We start from the raw sequence: 24,971 nt of genomic DNA, 5'->3' as shown, positions 1-24,971 counted from the left end.
TATCTAATGAATGTAGTGGTGAAAGATGTATCTGTATTACATGAGACATAACTTGTTTGTTCAGCATACTTTAAAATATCAAATGAACTGCTAGTGATTAAGTCTTTTACAGAATCATATGCCACAAGGGATTTTCACTGTCAGAAGTAGTTTTCATTGAAGAGATATACTTGCGCTTAAAAATAATGAAATTTCTATTTCAGCTGTTCTTGTTCGTGATGGATAAATATTGTAGGTAATATTAAATCATGCTATTCTCAGAGTGTTCTAGGGTGTTTTTATTGTGTAGGTTCAACACAATGTATTTTTTTAAAATACAGTGAAGAAAGACTAAGTTAAATTTGTTTTTTTTAATGTAATGTATTCCCAGTATGTTGTTTTAACTTGTCAAAAAGTGAAGTTGTTTAGTTAACATCTTTGTCATAGTTTGTCTTCACAAGYGTTTTTCTAGGCTTACTAATAAACGACAGAGTCTAGAGGAAAAAAATAATGCTAAATTTTTCTCAGAAATGAAGGTGGTTAGATTATGGACTTTAGGTAATTAGCCATTCTAAAACAGTATAGTAGTTGGGAAACTTTTACATATTTAATATTATAAATATAAATGAGTTGTGCCAGACTTGTATTCTTGTATTCATATAGGCAGAACAACTTCGACAGCATTATATGAGCAAATCCAATGCAGAAGTTGCAGAAGCCCATCAGGCCTTACAGCCAGTTCTCCAGACAATTCGGGAGCTTCAGAGAAAGGCAGGTATCTCTTACATATTTAGTTTGTGGATTTTGATTATTATTATTTTAATCTGTTCATCCAGAACTCTAGGTATTTATCTCTAACAATTCCTTGAAGACCCAGTTGAAATGGGAGTTGGGATGCGCACATGTGCGTGCATGTACACACCCGCTCCAAAAATGTATTCTGTGTTCCCTACTTAAAGGAGTTCATGATACRTGATGAACAGATGACTAGAAAGAGAAGTATACAGTCACAGTGAGGTGATTCTAGTACAGTTTAACACCATATTTACTTCTGTATTAACTATTTTTCACATAGAAATTAGTTCTAGAAGTTGCAGGCTTTGGCCTTGAAATACTCCTGTTGTATGTCAGATGGGATTTCCGTTACTTCCATAGGAACTGTGTGGGTTTTTTGTTGTTTTGTTTGAATATGTATTTAGTCACTGCTTAATGCTTAACTACATTTAGTCTTTGGGACAAATAAGGTTTAATGGGTAGATGCAAAGTATTAGTGAGTTGATAAAGATGGGGGATTACRTGCTATTTGGATTAAAACACATGAGGAAATACCTTTTCCATCTACTTTCACCTTCTCTTAAAGTGTTGTTCTGTGAAGTGTGTGGGTTTTTTTTTCTTTGGGGGGGGGGGGAGAGAAACAGGAAACTTGTAGATTACAGTATCTGTAATATCTTTTTCTGTGCCTTTTTTGTGTAGGCAGGTGAACCTAGCTTGACTGAAGCAATTTAAAAGTGTGGAAGTAGTTGGGAATGTGGAACACTTCTTAATCATGTATTTACTTAAGCAGGAAAAGGGGTGCTTTATAAGCATATTCTCATGTCCTAGTAACTTCCTGTGGAATTTACTAGTCTGTGTTTGAGGCTTAGAGAGCAGCATAAGCATCTGCCACAATGAGTAAGTTGGTTACTTGTTGAATGTTCACGAACAAAGCTGCTCTTTTGCATACAGATACATTCCGGTTCTCCTTGGTGGCTGGATGTCATCCAGACAGCAATCCAATATGCCATCGATGAGGAGCTTGTTCAGCGTGTGCAAAATGAGATAACCAGCAACTACAAACAGCAAACTAATAAACTCTCCATGGCAGACAAGTAAGAGAATAACTACAAAATAAGATAATGAATACTGTTAAGTCTGCTCAAGTCTTCCAATCAGTCTTTTGCTAACAGTTGCGATTAAATGGCAGGCACTTYTGCTTCAGAACATCTGAGCTACAATTAAGTTTCAAAAACGCTCCAAAAAGGGAGATAACTAATAGAGAACTTCAAAAGCAAGAGAATTTTTAGTTTTCTCCTAGACAAGCATTCCTTAAGATGCTCTGCGATGTATCTACGATGGTTTTATAATTTTCTGCACTTGTGCAACTACTAAGCAAAAATAATTTGAAATTTATTGTATTAAAATTGAGTAACCTCTAAAATAAACCGACTTTCATAAATGGGAAGTGGTCAGGCTATATTAAAAAATCCTTGGATAACAGCATAGCTGGTTTTTTGAGTTCTGTTTTGGTTTCATGTTAAAGATATCAGTACTACCAAATTCTGCTGTAACTGCAGCTATCTGATAATACCAAATACTTCTGTTTTCCAAACTTAATCAGTAACAAGCCTGTGGGTTAAGTAGATATAATGCCCTTCGTTTACAAAGCAGTGCTTTATAGGTTTATGTGTGTATGCAAGAAAATGACCTTAAAGGCTACCCTTTAGTGCATTTCTTCTGAATGGGATCTCAGATATCATCACATGAACAGATAACGTCACATCAAGGAGTTAGTAATATTATCAGTGTGTGAAATCTTCCTTGAACAACTCCTATTTATTATGTGCAATTATAGAATCATGTAATATCCTGTCAAATTTGGAATATCTCCAAGGAGGGAGATGTCACAGGTTCAATGGGCAGCCTCTTCTAGTGTCTGACTCACTTACTCACTGAAAGAACTTTTCCTTCTGTCTGATCAATATATTCTGTGTTGCATCTTGTGTCCGTTGCCTTTTGCCCTTATTTCAATTACAGATACATAAAGACATATCCTCCAGTATGTTTACTCTGTTACGATGATCCCAAAAGATGGTAAGCCCTTGCCCACTATTAGATTCAACCAGATGTTTTACTTACATAAATTAGCTGAAATTTTAAAGTACTATTTGAGAATAATGACTTCTCTTTTTGCGTCTGCTCTAAATAAATTTTGAGGAAGGAGTTGTTTGGATGTGCAATCTCCTCTCATATTCCTGTCTATCTATGTGCTTGCCCTTTTATACTGGAAAAGTTGAACTTTTCTCACTTGAAATCAGCTATTTAGGAAGAGCCTTTATGTTTCTGCTGCTGATAGCTTGTCCAAGGTTATATAACTTATCTGTGACTCAATAGTTTTTTTTTATTTTTTAGAAAAGGATAATAGTTATTTTCTCTTTAATTTAGTTTAACGTATGTAATGGGGGGAAAAAAAACCTAAAAATAGCATTTAGCTCATGTGAAGTATTATCAGTCAGTTTTGGAAGGGGCAAGTGCTAAATTATAGTTGAGTACTGGAGATGGTTAACTAGGGTATAATGTGGGWGATTTTCATGAATATGGAATATTTGACAGTCGATTGCATTAGCAACAGACTTWTAATTGTAATTCATGTATTTTCAGACTACCATGTTAAGCAAACTTGTCTATTTTATTTCAGAATATACACTACTTAACTAGATCATTTTAAAAACTGAACTAATATTGGTAAACTTGCTCTTGTCTAACTTTCATCACTTTCCAAAGGGGATGTTTCAGATCAAACTTTCTCTTTGAGGTAGAACCACCATCTTCCAAAACATAGTCTTGTGTATGAGAGTAAGATTTTGAAAAGATGACATCTGGAACCATGTTTTCAGCAAGAGACCTSTGTCCACAGGAAAAATACAGTATGAGAAGCACTTCCTGGTTTTCATATTCCAGGTCTTGATAGCTCAAGAAAGACAGCTAAGTTCTAGGAAAACAGTTCACTTTCATGTTCATTTAATAGTTTAGACTTTGAAAGCTAAAGTGCAAAATGCAACAACTTTTTTGCAGTGTCAGCTGTGGATTGCACAGGTGCTTTGAAAGACAATTTGTTGGCCAACAAATACAAATGAGACTAAATATTTGTAGTTGTTAAACTTCTGTAGGTTTGTATTGTGGCTCAGAATGTTGTAGGTTGCTTACTGACAGTTGCACTTCTCAAGTGTCAGTGAGTCTTCCTAKTCTATGAACACCAGACATCATCTCAGTGGGTACATGGGGATGAGCTCTAATAGTTATCACGGCACTTACTACTAAGCATTTGCATAGTATGAACTAAAAGGCAATATAGAACRACATATAGACCAGTTTCTCTTCTCTTCCAATTTTGACTTGGTGACTCAATGTGCTATTACTTCCCTCTTTCTTTAAATCAGATTCCGTGACTGCAGAGGCCTTCAATACCTGCTCACAACCCAACTAGATGAAGTGAAGAAGTTCCAGAAGATTGTAAGAGAAGCAGTGAAAAATTTAGAAGGCCCTCCCTCTAAGCAGGTTATTGAGGCTGCCACTATCTGCCACTTGCGACCTGTTAGACTTCCACTTAACAAGTATGTCTAGAAGATATGCAATATATATGTAAGGGTGTATTTCCTTGATTTGAAATAAATGAAGAAAGAGAACAATGGTATCTTTAATCCATAGTAAGGGTTTATATGTATATCATTGTAGATGCAGTTGTAAGACACAACCTCATTTTGTTTTAATATTTATAAAATCTTTTGTATCCAGTGTAYGTATGAGACTTAATTGTTTTTTAAGAAATTAGTGTGTGTTTACATTTGTTGGAATAGAGATTTATAGGAACTGCTTTGTTTTTGGCCAAATTCTGAGTGCTTCTGTTTTCAATCTTCTGTATTCTAGCTGTGTCTTCTGTAAGGCTGATGAGTTGTTCACAGAATATGAATCAAAACTCTTTTCTCACACGTAAGTTYGTGTTTTTATTAACTTTTCATATTATAGAAATAAAAGTGAAAGTTATTGTTTTGTATTTTCTACTTTAAGTTGTTTGAAATCACTTTAAGACAACTTACAGAACAATCTAATCACAGAATTTAAGACSAACTTGTTGCTTTTGGGCTTGATAGCAATTTTATTAGTCAGCTTTACTTCTCCACATAAATTTCACTTTTTAAAGTTGCATACAATGAACAAATACATGTCGCTTTCTCCTTAGCTGCTATAATTTGACAGTACATTTGAAATCAGATGTTCAGAAAGTGCTTGTATAAATACAGACCTGGTAGATGAACACATTGTTTACTATATGTGCACATTTATGTGCAGTCAGATTACAARTGGTACAATACCATTCTCATTCACTGTTTTAAGTATTCTGTATAATTCATAAATTAAGTAACATAGTTTGACCAAAGCTGCAATGAGAGAGGAACTTGAGGAAGTGGTCTAAAATGATTGAATTTGCATTGTTTGTCAAGAGGAGAACTAGGAAGCTGTCGTCTTCCTAAGTGGTCTGGGCATCAGCAGTCAGGAGCAGATTTTACATCAGAGTTTGGCTGCAACACTCATGCTGATTTAGGAAGTGAGAATTGCAAAGTDTTTTTCTTGTATGTGACAGTTCAAGAATCCTTGGTAACTATTGAAAAATAAGATGCATAAGCCTTTGCAAAAGTTGTTGATGATTTTGAGCTGACAAAATGTTCTGTACAGGGATTTCATTTCTAGGGATTTTATTGCTGGTAGCAAGTTCACTGTGTTCTAAGCAAGCTTCAGGGTATCAAGTAATAAAACAACTCTATGTATGGTATGTGTTTGGTTTTGTTTCCTTTTTCCTTTAATCAAGTATTAGAAGGCTGAAGTATATGATGGATATGCAGAAATGGATGTGAAAGTACAAAATCAGTAATGAATATTACATTGGATTTATTTTTAAGCGTTAAAGGCCAAATGGCTATATTTGAAGAGATGATAGAAGATGAAGAAGGACTTGTTGATGACCGTTTACCCACTACAAGTCGAGGACTGTGGGCAACCAGTGAAACAGAACGTGCCTTGAAAGCTATTCTCTCCTTTGCCAAAGYGCACCGAATGGATGTTAAGCTAACTGAAGAAGGAAGCATGTTTCTGGAACTCTTTGAAGCATGGAAAAAGGAATATAAGGTACAACAAGTGAGACTGAAGAAACATTTGTGTGGTGCATTTCATGTAATATGAACAAATTTAAGCTGCGTGTGAATAAATCTAAGTTGTTGTCTGAAATTACTTTGCCTATGCAAAGCTTTTTCACAGACCTTTTTATACAATTTAATTAAAAATAGTTTATCTATGGTTTAACATTTACTAAAAGAGCTCTGACTACTAAGCAAATTAGTAAGTACTAATTTAATCTATTGAGGCAGTATACTGATATAATTATATCTGTTTTCCTGTTTAGTTATATCAGAATGTGGCAGGAAACAACAAATCCAATGCTAGTCTTTAATTTAGTTTACTTTCTGTCTTGTGCTAGGTACAGAACCTTTTTCTGGGCCTTGTTTACTTGGAGTAAATGGCAGTATGTGTATGCTACACAGTATAACCTGAAATCATTAGTCTCCTCTGGCCTGGGAATATAAAGGCATATACTAGGCTTCACTTACTTATTCTTGCATGTGTGGGTTTCCTTGCAGTGAATAACAGTGATGGAGAAGGGAGAGGAGTTGGGGCACAGGGTCTCATCCTATTTTATATATTAGATGTAATCAGAAATGTTTTCTCTTAAATGCTTCTCCTTTCCAATTTACTTTGATTTCTGCTTCAGTAAGTTTCTTGCTACACTAGTGTCAAGATTATCTCCTTTTGTGGTTCTTCTGTGCACTCATTTTCTGTGGTCTGACAGCAGATCAAACTCCTGCTCCTTGTAGGAGTGTTTTTTTGCCTGTGGTCTTTTTTCTAAGCTTTCTATTTCATGATTCAAGAGACATGTCACTTAACTGGCTTTTTTGTAGGAGGCTTTGAAAAAGCAGAGCTACTTCTTACAGAAGTTTGCCATCCACGAACAAAGCTTTTGACACTAGATCTAGTCCATGGAGGAAAAAAAGATATTCTATARAGTGATTCACCTAATCTAAGATATATAAACTGACTGAACTCAGTCTGTCCTTGTTTTTCAGCAAACTGGGTTACTGATCACCTACTTACCTCAAATTGGGATGGGGTTGGGGGGCTGCTTAGAGGTGAAACTTGATCTGCAGCTGCCTTTAAAAACAAATACTAGGTTACAGTGTGACAAAATGTTAAAGTCTATTTTAAGCAATTGACATCAGAAAGTCAAATTATTTGATTATGGTACCAAAACGCTRATTGAAAAATATTGACCCTTCCTGTTCTCATGCTTCAGTATTTTATGTCCTGGGATTGCTGCAATTCAGACAGGAAAATTGATGCAAGGTAACCAGTGGCTGAGGCTTTGCTATGTGGTAGGGATTTTTCTGCTGCAATTAGGGAATAAATATTCTCTTCATGTTCTTTTACTTTGGGATCTAAAAGATAGGACTAATACTCCCCTAAAAATAATATATTTGTGACTCCATCTGTCCTGACTTGGAAATATTGATTCAATTATCTGCTACTCAAATCTGCTTTGAGCTACAGGAATGATATTGCATGTAAAATAGTCTTTAAAACTAAGCTTGCATTTAATTGGTCTCCTTCTCCAACTACCCTAATTGTTAACACATYAAACGGAAGCACAGATGATGAGGAGAAAGCAGAATTAGCTGCCAGGCTTTTTCATTAGTGAATAGTAACTGAAAAACTGTACAAATGAGCACTTGAAGAAGGCAGTCCTGGGATTTCTGAGAAAACATCACTGGTGACAATGGAATTTTTAATATTACTGAAAGGAAACTATTCTTACAGATATTATTTAAAGTAGCCTTTTGACTGACAATCAAGAGCTGATTTGGCTTCATTGTGCATGAGAGGRATTTTTGTTTTGCAAYTTTAGTTTGACTYTTCCTGTTTTGAGGAGTAAATTCTTTTCAGCTTATGTTCTGTCCTTATCCTGTAGGCCAATTTTAATACACGGTAGTTTTGTATTTATAATCTGGGCATTGCTCAAAGCAAATGCTTCACTAGTCTKTCTTAAACCATAAAAAATTCAAGTGCACAACCTACTTCCGGCAATCCAGTGCTTAGAAGTATCCTTATTGAAATATCATTATTGAAAAAAATAAGATTCAACAAATAATAATTTCTGATCTTTGCAAAACAGTTTGCAAATGGTCTTAAATTTTGGTAAGATCAGTGAAGATTTTTGGATACAATACTTTTAAAAAAAAAAAAAAGATAATACTATACAATGCTTCTTCCCATGGAAGCTGTCTAAAATAATACCAACATTTGTGAATTTATATGTATAGCATACTTCCAGTCTTAGCCATTTCTTTTATGTCAGCAATTACTTTTGCTTGGAGAACTGAACTGAATGTCACTTTTTGTCTTGTCTGTTCCTTTGTCATCAAGAACACTCCAACAACTGTTAATGTCTGAAAAAAAAATCTTTTTTAAAGAAAGAAATGAACCAATACTTCATCTTTAAGAAGCAGCCTTACTACAGTAATAGTTAAGTGTTAAAATTGTGTAATCATTGTTCTAAGCATTTGCTTAGTCTTGCATGGTGTTTTGATTTCTATACTTTCAATTGCGTTAGTCATTTTAATAGCTCAGAAGAAWTGAGAGAGAAACAACTACTTAAATTTGTTCATAAAGATACTGGAAAAGAGAGCAGGCAAAATTATTCCTATCCTGGTCTAGTTTTCCTTCATAATTTGTTGTTGCTGAATTACAGTGAAGAAATATTATCCTTWACTCCAAAAAGATTCTCACATTATACCTCATATGGTGGAGAGACATAAAGGTAGCTCAACTCTGAATTCTGCTACTAATTATTTTAGGCTTTTCTTTTAGTTACTTCATGAATATTGGATGGTACTAAGGGATCACGTGTCTGCTATTGATGAACTAGCAATGGCTACAGAACGACTGAGAGTGCGTCATCCTGATGAGCCAAAGCCAAATCCACCAGTTCTGCACATTATAGAACCACATGAGGTAGAGTACTTGGTGGGAAAGAGGTGTTTTTTCTGAAAGAATAAATCTGCTCGTTTTAGATTCTACTTCCTATGAAAGTAAAATATTTATCTATGTCTGTTTATATGTGATATCTATAGTATGTCTCCATTTAATTTTCTGAAAGTCTAGGTGACAGAAGAGTTCTTATCTACTTTTACGTTTAGCATCTGGGCCTTTTGGACCTCAGAACCATTATCTTGATATACTCTTGCAGCCTTTTGGCTGTGAGAGTGGTGTGTTTCCRAAAGGCTGCTGCTCTCTCTGCAGCRGACAAGTGGCTCTGGGACTTCTCTCTATGACTGTTCTTCAGTTTTCCAAGCTGGTGGAAAATAAAGTTCACCTGACTCTTCACCAGTTTCCCTTCTTCCTGCAAGGATTTAAACAGCAGTGAAAACTAAAAAGGCAAAGCATTTTTCAGCATTTTTGAATTTCTGAGCAGTCTTAGAGACATTTTCTGTTCATGAACATAGAGAAAATGCTGAGTTGATTTAACCTTTTTTCTCTCTCTTTTTTTTAAAGCAATAGAAAAATGTTTTCAGCAAGAAACAAAGGCTTTCTTTTCTTTTTTCTATGAGATTGTACGTTAGAACAAAATGCTGCCTTTTTAAGAGAAATAGCCATACAGGCTACAGGCTTTGCTTAAACAAAAGTTTAACAAAGTCTAAACTTTGTTTATGAATTCTCAACAGTATAAGAAACCCCCAATACTTTGGCCTTTCCTGTATTAATAAGTACACCACTATCAGCTGCAATTAATCTGAAAAGGAGTGAGCTTGATGTTTCTACAGTCTTTGCATAGGTTAAATGAAAAATGAAGACTTACTGAAAATATAATGAAWGTCCAGGATCAATTTGGTTTTAAGTAGTCTGATGATAAATTGAATGAAATTTGAAAGAAACATTTAACAGCTTAAGATATTCTGGATTCCTTTTGCCTCTGGAGATAGCTAGTAGTGAAAATGAAACAAGTATGACTGAGTTTGTATTTTTTGTCTCAATCCATTCTCTGTTCTATATTCATGCTGGGTATAGGAAAGGAGTGCATAGTTGTTTTTGCTTGGCGAGATGCTCATATGTTTACAGAATGAGCTATCCTCAGTAAATTATTTGTTTTAATTTTGCCAAAAATTGTATTTAAGCTTTATTCAAAAACTTTAGTATTAATTTCTTATTTTGTATATATTCATTTAATTCTGTTTTGATAGGTAGAGCAAAATCGAGTGAAACTTTTGAATGACAAAGCGGTTGCCAAATCACAGCTTCAGAAAAAATTAGGACAACTTCTGTATCTCACTAATTTGGAGAAGGTGAGGTTTACTGTTCCTTGATCTTTAATAAACTGAAGTGTGCACTATATTTAGCTAGTGGAAGAAACCTGCCAATATTTTCATTTAAAATACATATTTTCAAGAAAATATTTTTTCTATAAAGATTCATTACATRTTGAAATTCATTGTTTTATGTTTTGTGTTACTGCTTAGTCCTAATGTTATTACATTATGTTTTGTCCAGTTGTTTAATTAAACAATTATAAAACTACGGAGTAGTTTTAGGTGGTTAAAATCTTCATTAAAAGTGACTGGTCTACATTCAGTAGATGCCTTGTAAAATAATAGTCCAATATATGTTTATTCAAAGAACCTGGCTTCTCAGGCACAAGTAGGTTTACAGATTAAATAAGGAAAAAAAAAACATCAAATCATAGTGTCCAAATAAGTATAAAAATGCTTAAATAAAAACATATTTAAGTGTGATTAAATATATTTATGGTTTTTTACACCAATGTAAAACTGATAGAAAATATGAGAAGCATATCTCTGTATTTTCACAGGATACATTTCTCTTGAGGCCTTTATTTTGTGCAGATTTCCAAAGCTGTAGTAGAGATGCAGATACTGTCTGAAGGACTGCAGTGTGAACAGCAATCCTTTTACTTACTGACCTTAGATTAAATATTTTATAATTCCTAAAGATTGATTTATTTCTTCATGCATGATGTTTTTGAATTTTAACCCACTCCTTTGACTTCAGCATTCATTTTTCCAAGTAGCTTATTTTAAATATAGAAAAACTATTTATTTGTTGAAACAGAAAAAGAAGGTTGTTTGTTTTTCTACTTTATAGTCTCAGGATAAAACTACTGGAGGAGTTAATCCAGAACCATGCCCAATCTGTGCACGTCAACTGGGAAAACAGGTAAGATGTTTAGTCARCATTTTTTTTTTACTTTTACAAAGTTTCTACGTAGTGAAACTACGTATTTATTTATATATAATTTATATGTCTAGTTTTTGAGTGTGAATTTAACTGAACTATTTAAAAAAAAAAAAAAATGAAAGTAAGCCTCTTTCTGTAATGTGCTATCTGCTCCCTGAGATAGTATCTTGCTCAGTTACAAGCCTCTCTAGTTCCTTTAGCTGTTAACATCAGTGTTCAAGTGTTTTGACAGAAATGTTCCAAAAATGTGTGTTTCACTAATAGTTTTATAACAAGTCTGTAGTTTTACTTTCATACTTCTGTTGAAAAGAGAAAGGGAATAAATACTACTCTTTTTTTTCTTTGGATTTATAAGCTAAAAGAATGAAGGAAATAGATCATTTTCTGTAATATACCATATGTTTTACTGTAACTGCTCCTATTGATTGTATTTTTTTTTTCTTCTAAGGTTATAAACTTTAAAGAAATGAATATTAGCTAGTCACAAAAATAGTAAAATAACAATAGAATAAAGACTGATAGTTTGGGTTCCTTCCTCCACCACTCATACTCTGAACTACAGGTGTTGAAGTTCAAGTTGAAGTTTAATCTAAAGTGCTAGTCTGAGACTAATACATATATTAAAGTACAAAGCAATATATGTAATAWTTTATTGTATATTAGGTTAAAAACATGAAAGAACTCCTGTGCAGTCAAACTAAACTAGCTCTCTTTTAGCTATTTTAAGATATTTTCACTTCAGCTAGCATTCCAGACATACGTACACCTGAACTGGTTTCCTGCCACATTTCTAAAATCTCCTCTACAGTCTTGTTTCAAGGGTGATACAGGTTTTTACAGAGCACTTGTTTGCCCTGTGCTATGTTTCATCCTTGAGATGGAGAAGCTCCCTAAAAGGAAAACCTCACTTTTTTTTTTTTTTTTTTTTTTTAATTTGGCTGAGACTGTCACTTGGTGATAGGATGAAAACCATGATAAAAATTCCTTGCAACAGGATGACTACTATTTCTGCAGGATTGGAACAACCTTACAAAGCCTGGAAGACCTTTGTTCACTTAGCAATCAGTCAATCCCCTCTGTTACCTGGACCATGACAACAGTGATGGTCCCCATGTCTCTTCCCCAACCCAATCTTACTGCRGTCCATATAGCAGAGTAGTACAAGATAGGGACCATTTCTAGTTGCAAAAACGTGCTTTCCAAATTACTGCTCTGTTAAGGAAGATCACAGCAGACATGTTCTAGGACCTCAAAAGGACAGCTTCTGTAGCACATTTTTGTACTTGCTTGTGTTCTTTTTTCAAAAAAAGTTAAGATTCTCTGTATAAAATCTTATTTCTTCTTAAATTCAAAGATGTTGCATAGGACTTAATATGCAAAAATTAAGGCATTTGATTTGAGGGATCTTTTAATAAAGATTGAGCTAGTCTAAATTTATAGAGTTTTACAGATAGCCAATACAAATATTTGTAAAATTTTATTCAAAAGTATGTTGCAAATACTTACTATATATTTAACCTATGCATTAAGAATCTGTGTTCATATTTAAATGAAAGACTATGCCTTTCATAGGCAAGCAAGACAAATGCCTTCAAGTTTAAAACTGCATTTATTGCCCATTTTTTGCATTTTTGCAGAGAACTTCTGCAGAGCATTAATCCCTCTGACCTAGTAAACTTTGAAACTCAGGCTTCTTAACAGCTGTAGTGGTGAAAAGAGTTCTAAAATTCTTCACTTTATTCTGAGTTTAGTGAAATAATGTTTCTGTGAAAATGTAATATAATGCTGCATAAGTACGCTGTTTTGTGTTGATGTGAAAGTGATTACTGTACTTTTTTTGTCTTTTTCTTAATTCTCTGCATAGTGGGCAGTGCTGACATGTGGACATTGTTTCTGTAATGAGTGTATAGCTATCATCATAGAACAGTACAGTGTTGGCACCCGTCGGAGCTCAATTAAATGTGCCATTTGCAGGCAGACAACATCCCATAAAGAAATATCCTATGTGTTTACTGCAGAAACTGCAAATCAGGAGGACGATATTCCTGTAAAGGTAAGCTATTTACATAGGGCTTGTTGCCCAGACTTCCAGCAGTATGTATTTAGCACAGTCATGTTTTCTTGCATACTGCATTTTGGTCGACAAATCTACCATAAGAGTTTATAAGCAGATTCATTTCAGGAGGAAATGCCTGGAAGATGAGTTGTGAAATTACATGGCTGTGGAAGCAGTGCTGAATGCTTATCTTTTTTCTTTTTTCTTTTTTGGTGGGAGAACAGAGGGGGGAGAGTTTTGTTAAGCTTTAGTTAGGACTTTTTGACATCAGACACTTGGTAGAAATAGATTATGCGTGTGCTTTTCTGTATGTTGGTGATTGGGTTTTTTGGTTGTGGGCTTTGGGGGTAGGAATGCAGAGAGGTTTTGGAAGTCTAGTTTGTTACTTTTTCTAAAAYGAGTAAAGTCTGAAAAAACTGCTTATACTATAAAGCTAAACTGTTAGTATAATATAAATATTTTAAATTGATAAATCTTGGTTTTTAACCACAGAAATTAAATCTTGATGCTAGACTTAGGTTCATAACAAATACTTCTCTAGCTTTCCATGCACCTGAGAGGTAGAGTAGTTATGCAGTTTGCAAATCTATGGAATAATCTCTTATACAAATTATAATTAGGAAAAAAATACTGTTTTTCTAATAGGAAATTTATTGAGTAAGAAATCAAATCACAGTGCAGAGAATAGAAATTTTTCTCTCAAAATGTTAATTGTCCAAAATGAAGGCTTTTCACTGGAACCTATTGACCATGAGTAAGTCCTATGGAGAAAGSTTTGTTTTAGGAGATTGCGAGAGACATTCCCCTTCCCTTCACTTACATGCATAACCAGTAATAATGTTGTGAGGCCACTTACTTCAAGCTCATCTCTCATTCTTTAGAGCCAGTTTCAGACTGTAAGCTCTTTTTCTTTTCCATGTTCCAGGTAAGTGTTCTGGAGTCTACTCTGGGAGTTTGTGTTTTTTCCCTAGAAAAAATCGAAAGGAAATTTTTGGAAAACCTATTAGTGCTCCTTGCCTATCTGTATTTTAAACTTCACTAGTTTATGATTGAATCCCAACTGAAAGGATACTATGTACCTACTGAAAAGGTGATTGCAGGGTAAAGCATGGCTTTCAATCTTAAACAGCGTTCTGTCTGGAGACATTTTCTTGAGGTTTTTCATTGACATTGTATGGCTCTACTAAAGACTGTGAGCTGCCTTCCCTAGTATTTTCCTCTGTGACTTTACTTTTTTTTTTTTTTTTTTTTTTTTTTTTTTTTTTTTTTTTTTTTTTTTTTTTTTTTTTTTTTTTTTTTTTTTTTTTAGTCTAGTTTCTAAAGAGATGATGCTTTTTCATTGTAATGCCTTAGACTATTCTCCCCTAACTTAGGAAACCATTGGTTATTGTCCAATAGCTTGACAGAGAGCTGGTCACTGTAGCTGAGGGGGGRGATGATTCTGATCTAAAGTGCAAAGGTAGATACTCAGGCTGGTAATGTTCTGATTAAGAGGATCCTACTATCTTAAATTAAAAATATGATTATGGTACAGCTAGACATATTCATGGTAATATTAATCTGGCTGATATAGTTAAAAAGCAGTAATGAAATGTGCTGACAAAGACTTCAGTGGAATCTGTGCCAGACTCCTTGGCCCTTGTGGGTGTGCTACGCTTGCTAGCCTGTACTGGAGTTGATGTTGCCACATTCACACTAGTTATGTCAACCTCACTGGACAATGACTGCAATTCCATTTCATGTGTAGATGCACCATAAACCATTAGATTTGAAGTAGTTGACAGCATCTGGCACAAGGGGGAGTAAATAGGCTATATTTTTGAAGTGTTATTTATTAGGACCTCACTTTACAGTAGTTTTTAACAAACTATTTTCTCAAGATTTAGAGAAGATGTTGTCCTGTTTCTAACCCCCCCACCTTCCCCCCACAAAGATTAACCATTTCATAAATTTTAAACATAGAAAGATCTTGTCATCTGCTGTTCTGCATAAATGACTGTAGTGTTTCCTTTGATTTCTGCATCAAGGTGTTAGCTTCCAGTTAAGCAAAAACATGAATGCAGTATGGAATTGCATAGCATCCTGAGTTGCATCCGTTCTCATCCACTTCATATTGTAACTTTATACTGTGCTGTCAAAACAAGCAGGATTGCTAAAAAAAATGAAATCTTTCACCTCATTCCTTTAAGGACGGTTTGTTAATAAAAGTTAACCAACTTTGTTATAGTTTCTGTAGAATACTGAGGTTAACATCAATATCTTGCAGTCTGTATGGAAAGTTGTGTTTCTAAGTCCCTCTGGTACTTTTCTGTCCTCTGTGTGTGTGTGTGTGTGTGTGTGTGTTTTCTTCCTGTTGTGTTGAATACCTCTTGTTCTTTATTGTATCAGCACTATCCATGCTAAGTTTATGCTTCAGTCAGATACAGAAGGACTAGCGTAAAAGGGAGCATTTTATGCTAGGAGAGGGATTAATGGTATCCCTGTATATGTTGCTTCTTTAAAAGGTTACAGTGTCTGGTTAGTATTACAATAGCTATTGCTAGCTTGTCATTGTAAAAAAATTGTTTGTTAGATAGTTTTGATTCTAATGTTGTGCTGCTCCATAATTAATTTGAACTACTTAGTCTGTTAATAAATACTAGTCCGGATATTCAACAAAAGGACAAAATCAAGGTGCGTGGGTACTAAGTGAGGTGTCTTTTAAAGACAAATTAAAAACCAAGAACAYATAATAGTAAGGGTACCACTATCAATTTCATCTCTCAGTAGACATGAAGAAGAAATGTGAAAGTGTTTGAGAGCTCTGAACCAAAGTTTTGGTCAAGTGTGTGCTGAGAGACAAGTTCAATATAGCATGTCCAATATAATGTRAATAAAGGGATGGAGATCTATGTTTTTTCAGTTGCACTGTTTGCAACAGGTTCAAGTGCAACTCTGTTCATTTAGTTCTGTTGTTGAACAAAAMGCAAAAGGACTAACCACTTTGATCATTGTATGACTTTTTTTTCCACTGTAGTTCCTCTGGCTGATCTTGCACAAAATCACATTTGTAGCACCTTACTCATGAGAAGTTTGAAGGGTGCAAGGATCAACAACGGAGGCTAGAGCTGCTGTCTCTTACAGCAGGGGAAAAAAGAACCAAAGAATTGAAAGAAGCAAAAACCAGGAGCAAAAGCTGTCTGCTTCTCCCCCCRCCCTTTAAATCCTCAGCCAAATACCTCAGTAGTAAGATCTTGGAAAGGTCATTTAAACAGTTTTAGATAATGGACAGTTAAAACTTAAGTCACACCCTGGCTGTGAAGAGTATGTAAGACCTTAGTCATACACAGCAAAGATCTATACCTGTGAATGAATTACTTAAGAATGGTTTAGAAGGAGACTCCACTTTTGGATGCTAAGACAAGTAATGTTAACAAACAAAAGCAGGAGGAAGGATTGATGCTTAAATTAATGTTCTCCAAGTTAATTCGGACTGTATAATCGTATAAGAAGCTTCACGTGAACACAGTTCATGGATGATCTGGGCAGTTACCACTTCCGTTGGGCAGATGATGAGGAGAATTTGGCAAATCTTTTTTAATGATCATGTTTTAGAAAAATTCTACTTTGAGAAGAGAGATTGCCCTATCCTTTTCCATTTCTTGTCTTCTTTTTGTGAAATGTTTGAGGCAAAGCCAATCAGAGCAGATGAGCTGGAATTGTCATGTTTGATTGCAAGGTGAGTGGTATTAGAAAAACACATTTAATGACCCTGAAAGTTGACCCAGGAGCACGTAGGAAATGCTGAAAATTAGCCTCAAATCTCCTAAATGAAGATGGTTATGATTGTCAGGCAGCTGCCATAACATTGCAAAATGCAARTTGTCATTCATCTTTACAGTTCATAACAGCAACTGACTTAAGCATTTTTAATAGTCTATCTGACTTTTGAAAACAGTGTGTTAATGTCTACCAGGTGCAACAGGGATGTCATGAAAAAGCTGTTTTATTTCTATGCCTATGACAGAGTTGGAATCATTGTAGAAGACCCTAGGGGGGTAAAAATGGTATTGCTTATTGCAGCCTTTGATAAATCAGGCTACAGAAGTTCTCTTACAGATATCTACTAGGGCATTCATTCAGCTGCATAATGTGAATGATTGAGCTGCCCAGCCTTGGTTCCCAACTTGTGCCTAGACTGGTGTCCTCTTTCCCTGCCAGTTCTGCAAGCAGCATAACATCACTRAATTTGATCTGTCATTGTAACAAGCCAACATAGTTAATTCAACATTCAGAGGACAGGTGCAGACAGAAATAACACAATACTTGCCCAACTGAAAGTACTGCAGCATGAAATTAATAGACTTGTAAGAACAAGTAGGCAATTAACTAATGGCTTTGCAAAAAAAACATATTAGGTAAAATTGTTGTAACACAAAGTATATACTGAAGGGATTAGAAGCAGATACTAAAGAACTGTTTCTCAGAACTATCTTCCTGAACTAAGGGGAAAGGRAGGAGTACAGAAATCAAAGTGAACAAGAAGTAGACTGTAGTATTTTATCTTTTCTCTTAGGTATGTTGCAATTTCTGTATATGAGAGAATTCATTAAGCWTATCAGTGAAATACTTTCAGATGAAAGATGGACAGATTATGCAGACACATTTTCATTGTACCACATAATCCTGCAAGGATTAAATTAATTATATTTACCAATATCTAATTGCTTTTAAGAGAATTAACAACTTGATAGTATTGAGCTGAAGTTTTGTTTTCCCACTTTGGCAACATTAAAGAAACAGTAAAAGGTTTCCTGTAGGTTTTTTCATCTACTTTCAAGAGGTGTAAAGGGAGGGGAAGTTAAATATGCATTTGGAAAGTTCTTTAAAGATTTTGCTGTTGAGCAGGTTAAACCTCAGTGTTTAGTGCCACTGCACTGCTTCTGCTATCCAGATTGCTCCTTTTAGAACTGGATAGGAGTATGTGTGTGGTGCTTCATTCTTCCATGTGCTGTGTGTTGTAATACACCAGATCCTAGAGCAGTGCATTATCAGGGAAGTATAAAAAGTAGTTCAATGCTACTCAACCCATCCTTCGTTCAGTTTGCCAATATTAAATTTATCCCTAGTCTCTACTTGGGAAGCTGCCACTAAAGAGGGTAAGATTCTTCAAATCCTGAAGTATGATTTTGTCTCTTAAGAAGCATACCAATTTATGTAATGTATTTACTGATCTCCTTTAAGATGTGTAAAATATGCAGAAGTCCTAATCTAATGCTATATAATTAAAAGTGAATTTGAAAGGGGTKGTTGTATAATAATCTACTCTACTGATGTTGGGTTTTTTACTTTTTGAAGGGAAGTCACTCCACCAAAGTGGAAGCKGTGGTCCGAACACTGAAGAGAATTCAGTTTAAAGATCCAGGGGCTAAATCCTTAGTTTTCTCAACGGTATTAATCACCATTTTCTGTCTAATTTTTTTCGGTGTTCTGTGAGTTTAAGACTATGATAATATTTTCAGAAATTCAGCTTAGCTACCAAAATGTGTTGAGTAGCTTTGTGCAGTCACTTGATTGTTTTGAGATTCATTGGGCAAATCATGTAATTGGAACATGATCAATAATTGAAGTTAATGAATGGAAAAGCTTGTTTCTTTAAAGGGCAAACACATTTATATAGGAGCATTAGAAGTTCTAGGCATTTTTAAATTTTATGTCCAGATGTTTTTGATATACCCTAAAACTTTTGTGGATGTTACTAGTTTTTTTTACTCAATCTGATCTTTTTAATCACATTTCTTTAGATTTATGTACAGGGAACAATTTTTTAAAAGCTTTAAGTGCTAATATTATAAAAGGTCTTTATCTACTCTTTGAGACATTTATTCATATATTTTGTCATTGCTATTTATAATAGAATTTTATRTGTTTGTTTTACAGTGGCAAGATGTGTTGGACATCATTTCAAAAGCTTTGTACGACAACAACATGGTTTTTTCTCAGATCAATGGAATTAGTAAATTTCAGGTAYATAAAGGATATTTTTCTTTTAAATTATTTTAGATGGGAAAAGTTGCAGWTAATAGAAGTTAATTTCATCCTTACCTTTATTGCTTCATTTGAGAAACTAAAAGAGCAATGAATTTGTTTGGCATAATCTTTGCTCTCTAAGCATTAATTCTAAAAATCTTCATCRCATAAAAGCACTACTAAAAAACCTCTGGAGATAAACAGTACTTTYAGTTTTGAGAAAGAAGTGTTGGCATGGATGGTAAGGATGAGACATACTGATGGATGTTGCAAGAAATCTGCCTTACTGATGTCTGTCTAGTATCTGTTTTGTGATAACTGTTCTTGTCTCAGACTGCAGGACTGTCTGTCTGGTGCTGTACTAACTGCTGTAATTTCTTTAAAATCTACAGATGTCCATCACATGCTTTTCTGAGGAACTTTTGTCATGCTATTTTGATGTTTTGCCTTTTAGGAAAATCTCTCAGCATTTAAGTATGATCCCAAGATCAATATTTTGCTGCTGCCCCTTCACACTGGTTCCAATGGATTAAACATAATTGAAGCAACTCACGTTCTGCTTGTGGAACCCATTCTGAATCCTGCACATGAGCTTCAAGCTATTGGCAGAGTACATCGTATTGGCCAAACAAAGTAAGAGTTAAAATGGCTGTAAGTTGTTCAGATGTGGRCCAGAATATAACTGCTTATTATTATCTGAAAATCTGAATAAATCATCAGTGTAGTTCACTGAACTTCTCAAATTTTGAGATGAGAGTATTCATAGGAATACTAGTTTTAAAGATGAYCATATGAGGAGCATAAAGATAAAAGCACAAAATAAAGTTTGCTGAAAGATTACCTTAGTGAGTACTCTAGGAAGCTCTTTTGTATGATTTGAGAACTAAAAGCAGAATTTAGGAAGAAAATAGGCTCTTGAGTCCAAAATYCTGAAAAATGTGGTTCAGCTGCCATCCTATTTTGTGTGTACCACTGCCTTAGTTTTTAACTTTAAAGATTTGCTTGTAAGCATGTCCAGAAATGTTCTAGTTTTCACAGATCTGTGCAGCTTATTTTTCATGTGCAGCTGAGTTCAGACATTTTATTTCCCAGTTCTCCTGAGAGGCTCATTCTAGCTGGTCATTCTCAGCTCCAGATTAGGAGCTGCATTCACTTTTTCTGTTAAAGTAGTAGTTATGGTGGGGAATTGTCTTATATGATTTAAAATGCAGCATTCACCAGGATATCTGAGAATATATCCTCATTAATCCTGAGATCAATGTTCTGGCTTTTCCTTCGCCTAGAGTTTCAAATGTAAGTTCCTTACCATTTAAAAGACTACTGTAGTCACTGTCTTAGAATAGGGTCCTGCCACGCTTCTGTCAGTTAACAGAGAGAATGAACAAGTTCAGAAGAGAAATCCAGAAATCTGTRACTGCATAGAAACTACATCTCTCTTTCTTTTTTTCTTTTTTAACACTAGTCTTTCACAGGCTTTTGGCTGCTGTTGAGGACAGGCTACTACTCTTAAATGGGCCTCTGGTCTAACTCAGTTTGGATGTTCTTATATTTCACTGCATTTTATCAGCGTATTGTTCCCCATTTATCACGGTTAGAGAAACTTGACTATTATAAGAAAAATGTGTATTTTTATATATTTTTATATATGTATATTTGTATATATCTACACATATACTTTATATATTATGTATATACACTTATAGAAAAATGCATATGCATATATATATATATATAAATAAATTTAATTCCTTCAGTTTGCATGGTTGTTTGACATRAAGTTGTCTAGAAAAACACTTTTTAAAAAAATTTTGCAGTTAACAGGAATTAAGTGGGTAGTGCAGACCACTTAACAAAGATTTTAGAAATTTTATCCTCAGTGGATTTTATGTAAAGTTTTCTCTTTAGTTTTCAAGTCACCTGAAAAATAATAAGAATAAACCCCTGCATCCAAAGTAGAAACATAGCTAGAATCAATTCTGGAATAATAATACTCTGCAGTAATAATAATGGATCCTTAGGGATAGGGCATGAAGGAGCCTGTATGTGAAAGAATATTTTGAACAGGTGGATATTTGGATGTGTTGGATGTGTTTCACAGTTTGAATTAACTGTGAAAGCATAGTAAGGACTACTTGCAAAGGCTTGCATTATAATTTCACATAATGCTAGCACTAAAGGTCTGGCAAAAGAATAACACCCTGCAATAAAACTAGCAAGAAGTGTGTTGTAAGGATTATTTTTTTATAGTAAGGGTACAGAAGGCAGAACTTTGCTTAGCATCTGCCTCAGGATTTTACTTAATATGGTTTATATTCATTTAACATGCGATACAGCAAAGTGGGAATGTGTGCTGTGGGACATACTAAATACCGTTAAACGTCAATGCAAGTTGCTAATCACCATGTAAGATTTTTTCCTTTTAAAATCCAAAGATGTTTTTCAGCAATCTGAAAAAATTTGATACAAGACTAAAAGGTTGGTCTTGGACTACTGACAGTGATAACTTTTCTTCTGCTCACTTTTGGTTTTCTTTTTTTTTAAACGCRTTCAGGTCTACCATTGTTCATAGATTCCTGATAAAAGCAACAATAGAAGAGAGAATGCAGACTATGCTGAAAACTGTAGACAGAAGGTATATGTTGAATTTCTTTTTAAGTTAGCATTGCAGTGAAAATGAAAAGGTGGGCTTCAGCTGTATCTTTTTAAAATTTAAGTGCAAGTATCTTAAATATTTTTGCTACAKTTCAAATTATTTTGACTGAAACAAAAGCTTTAGGGCTTGAAAAATGGATCCTTTAAGCTTTCTCTAATATGCTGAAGCTTAAGTATTTTCAGKGGAGCATATTTTTATATTGTGTGTATTTTATCAGGAAAGCCTAAATAATAAATTATGTTTTAGAAGCATAAATAAGGAGGTCTTTCAGTTTTCCATTAGTATAAAAGGATCAAATTAATGGAGAAATACTAAGCTTGCTACTGGAGAGTGAGGATTGTAAGCTCTGCTATAGGACCTGATTCTTTCTTTAATTATTTCTAAATTCTACAAACACAGTGTAACTTTTGTGTCACACTGGTTGTTTTTGCAGTCAGTACAAAAGTTATCCGGATGCCAAGCTTGTAAGCTTGGTGTGATGAAACAGCAGTTTTCACTTAGTTTATCCTTTCAAAAAATTAYAGGCAATAAGAAGACTTGAACTGGAACGAAAGTGGTGTTTACATTCTTTGTGCAGAAAGTGAAAGAGTTCCGTTCTTCTAACTACACTGTATCCAAACAACAAGTCTAGGATGATGAATTAGTTAGAGAAAATAAGTTACTTTTCCACAGTTTTTTTTTTTTTTGGCTGTTAATAAACAGACTAAAACATGTACTTATATATCTTTGAATGGCTGTAGCTACAAAAGATTTCAGTTTTAGCTTTGAAAGAATGGTCTTGCTGCTTTACAGATGTGGAAACAAGCACTATGTTTGCATGTAAAATTCAGATAAATGGTGCAGTGGCTAGAATGATCTAATGAGACTTAATCTCTTGAAAGCAATATCAAACCTTATTCTTTGTTTTGCCTAGTGGAAAGTACATTTTTCTGCTGAACTTCATAGCTGAGCAGTTACTTGATACCATGTAATCTGTCTTCGGTGTATACAGCAAGTTGCTTAAGTTGATTGTTTCACTGATGCTCGCATTCAATTTTTTCCCCTAGCCACACGAGCTCTTCCATGAAACAGTCAGAAGCCTCAGTTCTGACGGTGGCAGATTTGGCTGACCTTTTTACAGAGGAAACTGAAGAACTTGAATGAAAATATTGGTTTGACCTAGGGAAATTGGACACCTGACCTAATAAGCATCTATATTTAACATATTTCACCTGTCATTCCTGTAAGCATCATCTAATATCTGTCCTTATTAGAGCTGTTGGAAATCAGAAGGTCTTTCAGTTGCTACCATTTTATTCTGTGTGAAGTTCTTAGCTACACRCGTTTGATAACACTGGAGAAAACTTGCACTTTGCACATTACGTAAAAAATGGATTTTATTCCCAAAGAGCATTTRAGCTGGACTCTGAAACAGATCCTGGACCCTTGATGTCAATGGGACTTTTACTGTCCAATTTGACTGGCTGGTAGTTCAGTCTGAGAGCAAAGCTATGTGGGTGGGGGATTGGGAAAGGGAAGCAGAAAACCACAAATCTAGGGTTTTTTTTTACTGTACAAAGCATTGTTCAGAAAGAACAACTGTAAATTAGTGTTCTTCTAGAAAGGGCTTCTAGGATTGTTAGCATATAATGCTGAATTACTGAGCATCTTATTGGAAACACTTTAAATGATTAATCTTTAATAATTTGGATATTTATATTAGATGTTTAGCTACTCATAAAGACTTGTGTAACACAAATGTTGTTGTTAATGTTCACTTACCACAAAATGATGATAAATTAAATTATGCTTTTTGTATGTGTGTTGGTCTTGAAATCACAGTTAAACACTTGAACTTACTGTACATTTTTTCAGTTATTCTTGAAGCCATAACTAATTAAGTGCTTTGTTGGGGATGGTGGTRGGAGTAGGGAAGACAAGGAGAATAATATGTTTGTAACAGAATTTTTTGAAAAGTAATTGTTTAGCTGCTGATCACTTTATAGTCATTTGGTGTTTGTGTACATTTTCTCATCCCGATTATTTTTTTTTGTCTACTTCCCCAGCCCCAAAAATACAGCAGTCTAAATATTCAAACTAGATCAGATTAAGTTAGGCAGTCTAAATATTAGGTACTTTGAATTAGATAATCAGTGGAGAGAGAGAGAGAGAGGAAGTTTTTGTGAAATTTTCTATCCTTACATACATGAGATACATCACTTTTTCTCATCTCTGTCTATTGACTGTAGAGAGAGTGTCTAGAAAATGAACTTAGGCTAACTTTTTGGCTGCTGAAGATAGACAAGATGGATTTTCAGTCTTTCGGCATATGTAATAGATGGATCTTTCCTTACTGTCATTTCTGATGGTRTTATGGAAGCAAGCTCAGTTACTTCACAATTTTGTGTTTAGAGACTGGGCAAAGGTGTAAGTAAGCAATAGGTTACTTCCTTCAAATTACAGTATTTACTGTTTCAGCAGAGAATTTTTTTTCTTATTTTAGAAATCTTACTTGGAATGTAGATTAGCTAAAATGGGCCTTTTAAGAAATCTTATAGCACTAGAATTTTTACTCTTCTGAAGTCTGCTATATAGACTTGCCATATAGTTCTTGAGCTTGCTTTCTGTTYTCAAGCATGCTACATTTGTGTTTTTTTCTGCTGCTAATAACAACTGTGAATATAATTTACATTAATAATGTATCAAGAAGCAAAGTTTGTTTGGCATTTATATTATTTTGGCCTTCTGGACCAGTTAGATATTTTGCTCTAAAAACTACTATTTAAGTAAGTTTACAGAAGTACATCTTTATTTCCTGTTCTTGTCATATATGTTAATTTTATTTATATATTTGGTATGGAGATGATTCTCTTTGCAGATTAGTTTGCAGAAAGGGAAATTCTGAGTAGATAATAGAAATTATTTTTCAAAATGAGTGATCAAACAGTTTGCACAGATAGACTGTGAATCTCTCCATCCCTKAATGGGTGCATTAGGAAACATGTTGCCAGCAGGTCAAGGGAGGTGATCCTGCCCCTCTACTCAGCCCTGGTGAGGCCTCATCTCAAGTGCTGTGTCCACTTCTGGGCTCCCCAGTACAAGAGAGACATGGAGCTACTGGAGAGAGTCCAGTGTAGGGCTACAAGGATGATCAGAGGGCTGGGGCATCTGCCCTATGAGGAA

General features: G+C 34.6%; 1 protein-coding gene across 2 annotated transcripts in view; it reads left to right on the top strand.

The window, feature by feature from the left end:
• The window catches only part of SHPRH (SNF2 histone linker PHD RING helicase), a 53,256-nt gene extending 28,894 nt beyond the window's left edge, over positions 1-24,362 (top strand). Inside the window, exons 17-30 of one of the 2 annotated variants that reach the window (XM_085310533.1) lie at positions 643-750; positions 1,705-1,847; positions 4,176-4,349; positions 4,663-4,725; positions 5,694-5,919; positions 8,710-8,853; positions 10,080-10,181; positions 10,999-11,070; positions 12,956-13,144; positions 18,485-18,577; positions 19,067-19,153; positions 19,611-19,789; positions 21,708-21,788; positions 22,856-24,362. In XM_085310533.1, coding sequence (XP_085166659.1) covers positions 643-750; positions 1,705-1,847; positions 4,176-4,349; positions 4,663-4,725; positions 5,694-5,919; positions 8,710-8,853; positions 10,080-10,181; positions 10,999-11,070; positions 12,956-13,144; positions 18,485-18,577; positions 19,067-19,153; positions 19,611-19,789; positions 21,708-21,788; positions 22,856-22,952 — 1,758 coding nt within the window. In that variant the 3' untranslated portion in view covers positions 22,953-24,362. The remainder of the gene's footprint in view (positions 1-642; positions 751-1,704; positions 1,848-4,175; positions 4,350-4,662; positions 4,726-5,693; positions 5,920-8,709; positions 8,854-10,079; positions 10,182-10,998; positions 11,071-12,955; positions 13,145-18,484; positions 18,578-19,066; positions 19,154-19,610; positions 19,790-21,707; positions 21,789-22,855) is intronic. The other variant, XM_085310543.1, reaches the window with a different exon arrangement.
• The last annotated feature ends 609 nt before the right edge of the window (positions 24,363-24,971 follow it).

This window comes from Rhea americana, unplaced genomic scaffold (assembly GCF_003343005.1).
Source record: "Rhea americana isolate MKP2758 unplaced genomic scaffold, rheAme1 scaffold_108, whole genome shotgun sequence".
Lineage (NCBI taxonomy): Eukaryota > Metazoa > Chordata > Aves > Rheiformes > Rheidae > Rhea > Rhea americana.
This window is presented reverse-complemented; position numbering and strand designations above follow the sequence as displayed.